At 33.8% G+C, this 9018-nt stretch overlaps 1 protein-coding gene across 1 annotated transcript; it reads left to right on the top strand.

The window, feature by feature from the left end:
- Positions 1 to 2103: 2103 nt before the first annotated feature.
- LOC146533676 (uncharacterized) lies at positions 2104 to 8677 on the top strand. Its single transcript, XM_085193756.1, has 8 exons — positions 2104 to 2236; positions 2757 to 2947; positions 3196 to 3328; positions 3843 to 3992; positions 4845 to 4967; positions 6167 to 6270; positions 8212 to 8373; positions 8594 to 8677. Exons 1-8 carry the CDS (start codon positions 2104 to 2106, stop codon positions 8675 to 8677), a joined length of 1080 nt encoding a protein of 359 aa, XP_085049882.1.
- The last annotated feature ends 341 nt before the right edge of the window (positions 8678 to 9018 follow it).

Genomic DNA, 9018 nt, shown 5'->3' with positions numbered 1-9018 from the left:
TAAATCGTATCTTTAAAATAATCGTGTTCTTTAAAATATGTAGGAATACACAAATACTCGTACATAAACATGAATAAAAATTTAAATAACAAATCATATTTTACGTAGTTCTAAGGAACTCTTGCAAAATATCAAATATCGTATTTCAGCATTCAGCTTTTCATAGAATCTGTATATTTTGTACGGCGCGGCGTGGCGTTTATTTTTATAAAAGAAATAGACATATTCCCATTTCCCCGATTATTATGCTTACGCGATATCTAGCGTTAGGTTCCGCTCAGGTGACTTGCCTGTAAAAGGGACAAAAGTAGAGACTGAAATCTGCCCTTAATTTTATATGCAGAAGATGGGTGATTTAAAAAATAATAATAATAAGAATTAAATATTTTGATTATAATAAACAACATATTTGATGTCAGTAGAGCTTGCCAATATTGTAACCTACCACTACATGATGCCTACTCTGCTGTATGCGGCATACATAGTGCTAATGCTAAAGAAAGTAAATAGCTACAATTAATATAAAATTAGCTACAATGTAAACAAAAGTGAGTTTTGAAATGTAAAATATTTGTTTGAATCTCACCATCAGCACGGCAATTTAATAATATAACATTAAATGTTGAAAGTAATGATAATATCAGTAAATACAAAATACCCTACCGCAGAACTATAGATCGATCGATTATATATAACCCGTGGGCACAGAGGAAGGTCTCACAGATCCGTTTATTGATAAGTTTCTTTATTCATAAAAATGGTAAAATTCTTATGACAAAAGAAATTTATTTATTTTTTTAGGAAAAAAGGAAAAAAAATACTTATTTCGACACTATGAAGGGAATCAAAATGCACAGTGTACTTCAGGTTGATCTACAATTATGAAATTTGGTAGTTAGCATCTATATTTGTATATATTTAATATATGTTTGCTGTTTGCTTTATAAATTTATTATAATTATTGTTTACACCTCAACCCTTTTCCTCCCTTTTTAATCCTATGCCTTAAGGTTGCCTGGAAGAGATCGCTGTTTTAGCGATAAGGTCGCCTCTTGTACATTTCCGTTTTGTTTTTTTTTCTCTTTTGTTGATAATTTTATTGTTATTTTCCTTATGGGTGTACAATAAAGAGTATTATTATTATTACAGCTAATACTAGCTCAGAAAAAAATCTGCAAATTATACATTTGTGGTTAAATCCTAAAAAATTATAATATTAAATAGCAAAAATAGAGTTTTTCGACACTATAAAGGGAAACAAAATTAATAGGGTACTTTATGTTCTCCTAGAATTATGATATTTGGTTCATGAAAAAGTCTGAAAACTATACATTTGTGGTTAATTCCTAAAAAATACTTAAAAGGAGGGCAAAATTTGGTATTAAAGCAAATGAAATTTCAGTATCAGGTCATATTAAAAAACGACTGTTCCCAAAGCCGCAGTTCCTAATGTGTTACCTGCAACGCATAGAACAGTCCAGCTACTGAGAAAAATAATAATATATCACGCATAATTACTATACTATAAGCGAAACAAAACATAGGTGCTATGTCTTACAGACCTAACCACGGTGACGCCGGGTTAAGGTAGGCATATATTTATACACTATGTAAAGCCGATTATTTGATAGATGTCGTCCAAAGAGGTACTGTAAATGTCATCATTCAAGTTGATATTGGCACTACAACCACATTGGAAAGTAAGTTTAAAAATACAAGGTACATAAACAGAAATATCTATAAATAACGAAAAATATTGATTTTACCACGAATAATATAAAAAGTCATAGATACATAGAAATTATACGTTTTTTTACTTATAAGGTGCTATAGATCCGGATTAAATTTTGAACGCGATTGTATATGATTATTATTATAATATAAATATTTTTATTTTCTTAATACATATAACAAAATGCGGCATTATGTTCTGTTACTCGAGAAAATACCTAAATAATGTATTGAAGTTTGACTTGTTGCAACATTAGGTACTCTCTGTGTACACTGTCCCTAAATGTGGCATTTTTCAAAATTTCTCCATAGAAATAGATGAATAATAGCAAATAATTGTATTTTAAATAAAGATACAAGCCAATATTAAACATGGATAAAGGCATGCTGGGTCTCGTTATCCGCCTGTCGCGTTTGGTGGGAGTCGCGCCCTACATGCGCAGAGCTAAAGATGGGGTGTCGAAGCCACTCTTTATATCAGGCGTAATCATAGTAACGTCTGTATGTAAGTAAGATTTTTATTGTATGTATGTATGTATTAAATGAGGCCGTCGTCTCGCAGGAGGACAAGGGTGTGACTGTAATGCAACGATTGTGGTTCGGACGATCCCCACTCAGGGAAGTGAATTATTATTTATTAATATTTTTATTTCTTCGCTCTGGCACAAAAAAAATCCTTTAAGGGGAGCCAAAATTTGGTATTAAAGTGGCCAGTTCAAGTAAAGTATCAGAGGGCTCTGGCTAAGCTAAGCCTGAATTTCCGAAAAAGCTCGAGAACTACCAATTTTTGGACGGAACCCTCGGTGGGCGTGCCCGTTTTTTTACAATTAGGACGAATAAAGCGCGACGTTGAGTTCTGCCACCTAAAACGCAAAGTATCCATAATGCATTTGGCAAAAATGAGGAACGGAGTGTCCTAACACTAAGTTATAACTGTCTACCCTGTTGTGTGCTAGATATAGCGTGAAGCTGATTTTTATTAACACAAAGACCAGATAATGACCAGAGAATAATCGACATTTTAGGTTCATATTTACTGTTTCTCGTAATGCTGAACATTATAACTGCAAATGACAACAAGGGGGAGAATATGACGATATTCAACATCTTCACAATATTCAGCTCTTGCTTGCTGCTCACTAATGCTATGATAGGTGTCAGTACTTCGTCGAAAAGGATTGCCCATATGGTCCGAAATCTTGAAAAATTGGATAAGGTACTAAATTTTGATTATTTCAATATTATTGATTTGACAATAATCGATATTGGCGATTATTATATCGTGTTTATAACGCGATATTGTATCGCTTTGCATACAGTACTCAGCAGTTTGGACTACTGAGCACTGTATGCTCATTTGTTTCAGTGACACTTGAGGGCATCCATTTGGTTATAGAATAGATTAATAAGAAATATAAGTAGGTATAAGAAAAGTCCTATAAATTTTGTTATTTTTTTTTTCAGATACATGAAAAGATTTGTTCTTACAGAAGTGTTGTAGAAGACAGAAAAACACATTTTCTTATGCAGATATATGCATCAGGAATATTTGCGATATACATATCGGATTGTTTCTTAACTAAATCATTTAGTAAATGTACGTCTTGATATATTTACATAGCACAATACAAACAACTATTTGTTTATAATCCATACCTATATTATAAATTCGAAAGTAACTCTGTGCGTCTGCCTGTCTGTCTGTCTATCTGTCTGTCTTTTATGCAATTAGGGCCAAGCCGCTAATTTAATTGTGATAAAATACTCATATAGAGATACTTGAGAGTCTCGGGATGAACATAGGATACTTTTTTTCACATATTTTGAATATTTACGATATATACCAATTTATTAAAATACTTATTAATTTGACATGCAATTTATTCCGCCATGTTAATAACAACCGTCGTTATGCGACCGTTGCTAAGCAACGATTTGCAAAGTTTGTTATTAGAAAACGTCACCCAAAATGAGCTTGCTTAACGCATATCTCTATTGAAAACTGAAAATAATTTCATAAATATATTTAATAAATATTCGTACAGTTGAAGAGGGCGTAGCCGCGTTCGGGTCCACTAGTTATATAATATTTTTATTGAATTCTCTCGCAGCTCCAGTTTTTGAAAGTTTTATGATAATAGTGCGTGTCTGGGTGGTTCTGTGCATTCTACAAGTGATATTGTTTTCTGAAAAAGTCTTAGAAACTACAACAATTGTAAATCAAACTTTACATCAATTGTTAATTGAAACAAACGAGAAAGGTAATTTTTATCTAATATTCATACATTTGCACATAATATCCTCTACACTAATACTTCACTCTTTTTAACCGACTTCTGTAAGAAAAGGAGGTTATCAATTCGACTGTTTTTTTTTTATGTTTGTCAACCGTTTTTGATGATTCTTTTATTTGAAAGGATACACTTCAAGGATAATTTGGTGAAAGTTTGGTTAGGTTCCGATTATGGGATCCGGTGAAAATTGAGAAGGTTTGTTTTTTTTTGGTAAAAAATTGATTATACTATAATAGTTACAAACACTTTTTAAATTGATGTCAGAAGTGAGATTCCTGATCGTTGCATTTCTTTTCAACCAACCTCAAAAAAGGGAGATTCTCAATTCGCCCGAATACTTTTTATGTATGTTCTTGTCAATATACCAAAGTGTAACTTTGCACAAAAATAATACCTAATTAAATAAAGTTTTACATAGGACAACCACAACCACTCGTTGACAACCACTACCACCACCATCACCACTCGTTTAAGAAGCATCATTTTAAGATCTACCCATCTCTTAAAATCGTAAAATAAATTAATTTTTAACAAAAAGAAAACCGACTTCTAACAACGAACTAAAAAGTGAAAAATCATTATACAAAGATTTTATAATTTTGAAGTCGGTGTCGAGCTAATGCTACAACACCTTTACTACAATATCTAATTACTAAGCCTGTTTGTTTTACTTGGCACCGACTTCAAAATTATAAAATCTTTGTATAATTATTTTTCACTTTTTAGTTCGTTGTTAGAAGTCGGTTTTCTTTTTGTTAAAAATTAATTTATGTGTATACATATTTCCAACTACTTATACTGTATCTTTTATCTCTATAGAAGAGGATATGAATAACGAGATGATTAAACCAAAACTTGCCTTCGTGTATTCAGTACGTGATATAGAAAAAAATAAGAAATTACGTAAAAATACTTGCACACGAAGAAATATAGCCGATTCAGGTGAGAGATCTCATAAAAACAAATAATTTTTGCTCAAGAAAATATTGATAATATTAATTATATTTATTTCTATTATTCATATTTGATCTTTAAAGCTTAAATATAGATAAGATCTCTTTGTAATTGAAAACATAAAGTATCCAGCATTTGAATAGTATTTTCTTTTCTTTGCTATGGTGTCCAGGTAAAACGCGGCGTTTTCAATAGGCATTGCCTCCAAAATTCGACTTAAATTGGGAATGGAATGTTTTAACACTATATTCCATTTATCCCCTACACTCTTGTGTACGGGATACAGCGTGTAGCTGAAAAAAACCAATAAGCTTAAGCAGGCGGAGCCGCGGGTGGACAGTTAGTCTTCTTTTTCTTCCTGGCATTAATCCCGGCTATTGCCAGGGCGTCTGCCTTTCCATTGCGTCTGCCTTCCCACTCAACCTACTCTATTTTGCATGGTCTTTTGCGTCCTCGCCACCATTGGCTCTCATGTTCTGCATCACGACATCCAACCAGCGCTTCCTTGGGCATCCAGGAGGTCTCACTCCAGGAACTAATATAGCAAGGCTTGCATCCGACGTAGTTCTTAGGCCGCCGGGTAACGTGGCCAAACCATCTCGGGCGACGCTCTTGGAGCTTATCCGCTATGTCACGGACCCCAAAACTACCTCGAACGTGACGTTGAGCTCCTGAGCGTGCCGAGATAGTGCTGGCCAACATTCGCTGCCGTATAAAAGAACCGGTCGGTTGATGCTCTTGTATATCAGCCCCTTGAGCTTGGGCGGTATTCTGTGGTCGCAGACCACACCAGTGACCTCCCGCAATTTGGCCCAGGTAGCGCTTATCCAGCCATGGACATCGTGATCGATGCCTCCAGACTCGTGCATAACGGATCAAAGGTACCTGAACTTTTCCCAATTAACGGCTGGCTCAGGACCTATAAGAATAGTGCTCGAGTCTGGGCTCCCGCAAGTCACATGACTTGCAGGAGCCCAGACTCCGTCTTCGACACATTCTCCGTTCTCAAGCATACCCTTCCAGAGGTTCACTTTACGTCCCAGTGTGGGTCGATTCAACATTGAATAAAACGGACTATGAGCCGAGTCTTGGTGAACCCCCACTGTAATCTGAAAGGGTGGGCAGTTAGTAAAGAACTATAATAGTATATATACATAGTTGATATTAAAAAATAATCCTGTTTCCAGTAACACCAGAGTGTGTCGAGTATACTATACGTCGGTTATCAAAATGTTACATAATTATATGTGAAATTATCAGAGACACAACTGATGTTAACGGACTCTTGTTGGTAGTGACTCTTCTGAACCACATGCTGAATTTAGAGACGACTACCTACCTGATCGTCCTTTGGATGTCATGCGAAAGTAATAACTTTAATTTGAAACTGTGACGATTTTTAGAATTTTAATTTTGTTTAATATTTTCTTTTCGACTTTTAATTTTAAATGAAGACGTATATAAATATAAAATTAAATATATAATTGATTATCAAATAAAAAGTGTCGTCGAAAAGCGATCTTACATTATATTATAACAATGTTTGCAGACACTTTTGCCTTCGAAATAGTATATCTGATTTACCACGATTTATTTCAAGTGTTGGGTCTGTTTCTACTCGTTGATACCTTTCATCGAACTCATGCAGAAGTATGTATTATTTTTTTTATATTTAAAATATGCAGCAGCATCTTATATTTTTAAGTCGTTCCCTATGTAGATGAAACTTTTTGACTATTACCAATTTTACACCTTTATTTAATTAAAAATATAAATAATTTTATAGCACTGATACTTTTTGAAAAAAAATGATATTTACCTAGAACTGCCGCTGGGTCATTTTAGTCCCGCCATTATTTTTTTATTATTTGAGGGTGTAATTTGAAATATTTTCATGCCTCGGGGACGAGGTGGAGGTGAAAGGGCGATGCGGGGGCGGAAAAAATTTTAATAGTAGATTTAGCAGTCAATGCCTAAGTTTTTAGGGTTCTGTAGCTTTTAAGGAAAAAAAACCCTTATAAGATATTTTTTTGTCCATCCGTCTGTCTGTGCCTTTATCTCAGGAATGCTTGGAGAAATCGAGTTGATATTCATATGAGTATATGAATATCAACTATATGACGATCTACAGTCCCTTGTTTCCTGAAAAAGCGCCCTTAAAAAAGATATGACCATTTATATAGTAAAAAACGTGTATTTCGACACTATAAAGGGAATCAAATTCATAATGTACTTTCAGTTAACTTAGCATTATGAAATTTGGCAGCTAGCATCTACATGTAGTACTAGTACAGGAAAAAATCTGAAAACTATACATTTATGTGTAAATCTTAAAAAATAAGAGCCTGAAAAGTGGGGTAAAATTGGTGTCAATACTAAATTTTGCCGTTAGCTCAAGTGAGTTATCAGATGAAAGGATGATTAAGCTAGGCTTGAATTTCAGAAAAATAATCGATACCAAATGTGGGCAATTGTAGGGTAGGTAGAGGGAACCTGGGAACCTAGTACTATGCACTCCGCTGGCATTTTCTGCGGAATTCTGGAGGCATTACCACGCAATGTTATAAATCATCTGTGATGTATCACTGATGAAGAATATATTAATGCATAACTTAGCCTGATAATAATATTAACTAATTTTAATAACTTATAATTTTGTAAGAGTTATTCAGTTAGTTGTCACGACCTTAGAACGTATTTGAAATATTTTATTCTTACTTTGTGTTTTGTTTTTGGTACTTTTATGTTAATTAAAGAATAAGAATTGATTATTAAAAGTGGTCTATACATTTTACGAATTATTTTAATAATAAATTTCTTGTATTATACCAACAATCAACATAATAAGTAGAATGGGACAAATTTGTCACGACGGCGGTTCTAGGGGGGTCTCAATCTTCGGCACATCTAGTGTTAAGAATGAGTAAATAGAAAAAAAAAGAAAGCTACGACCGAGTCTCATACCGTATTACAAAAATATATAATTATGGTCAATTTTAACTAATAAATTGGTGCCCGTTGCGCCAACAAGTGGGGAAGATTCCATAATCGAAAAATTCAGGGAACTAGAAGAAGTAAAATTGACAGAAATTGACGTAATTCATGATGGAAATGCCATTTTTAACACAACGGTTCTCGTCCGATCATTTTACTTAAGCCAAAAATAAACAAACAGTAACCTATAAATTTAGCATAAAGGTTTTTATTATTATTATTAAGAATTGTTTTTCAGCTCGAGCGGACAGAACTTTTAATTAGAAGTCTAAAATATGAGAACGATCCCCCGGTGGCAGTTAACAATGAGTTAGATTTGTTCCAGCGCATACTGGTATTACAAAAGACATCATACTCGCCGGTCGATATGTGCACTCTGGACAGATCACTTTTAGTGAAGGTATTTATTTATTTTAAGGTTGATTAAATAAAACTTTTGACATTAAAAGGTGTACGGGTAACGTATGGGTTGTAACAAGTGAACAATTAATATTTTCGGAAAATAATAAAATGACTATTGATGTAATCTCTCTCTCTCTAGACTGAATAGAGACCGTCCGCTGGAATCGGCAATTTACAATTTTGACTTGGCAATTTTACAATTTCTTTTTTTGTTTCAGGTGTTTGGAATGCTGATATCATACTTAGTTATTATAATAACCTATGGACCTAGAGTTGACACGACAGCAAGTAAAGAAATGTAAGAAAATGATAAAAAATAAATAAGCAGTCTGACAGTCTGACATTCGACGCGACGGTTTTAGGTTTTACTAGGAGGAATAAATGATTATTCTTATTTCCTTGCTCTGATAACAAGACAAAGCACATCGTTGAGTTTCCCCAACATAGGGTCCTAGCAATTTCTTTAAAAAAAATGTGGTAAATGATTATAATCACCAATTGATATTTATTACATAACTAGCGACCCCCTTGCGGCTTCGCCCGCTTTTACTACTGGATTATTCATATAATGTATGTTAGCAAAGCACTTAAGAAAATGTGAAAATTAATTAAACCCTAATGCAACCCGCATTTTCGTAGTTTC

Source organism: Heliconius melpomene, chromosome 12 (genome assembly GCF_056956725.1).
Source record: "Heliconius melpomene rosina isolate 202511_hmr_F chromosome 12, ASM5695672v1, whole genome shotgun sequence".
NCBI classification, from domain to species: Eukaryota; Metazoa; Arthropoda; class Insecta; order Lepidoptera; family Nymphalidae; genus Heliconius; species Heliconius melpomene.
Note: the sequence above shows the minus strand (reverse complement) of the source record. Positions and strands in the feature narration are given on the sequence as shown.

Bases quoted from the DNA above. Each gene is read 5' to 3' on its own strand.
- LOC146533676 (XM_085193756.1), top strand. From the start codon at position 2,104: ATGGATAAAGGCATGCTGGGTCTCGTTATCCGCCTGTCGCGTTTGGTG. The intron at 2,948-3,195 runs GTACTAAATTTT...TTTTTTTTTCAG, and splicing joins ATCTTGAAAAATTGGATAAG to ATACATGAAAAGATTTGTTC. The intron at 4,968-6,166 runs GTGAGAGATCTC...TCCTGTTTCCAG, and splicing joins AAGAAATATAGCCGATTCAG to TAACACCAGAGTGTGTCGAG.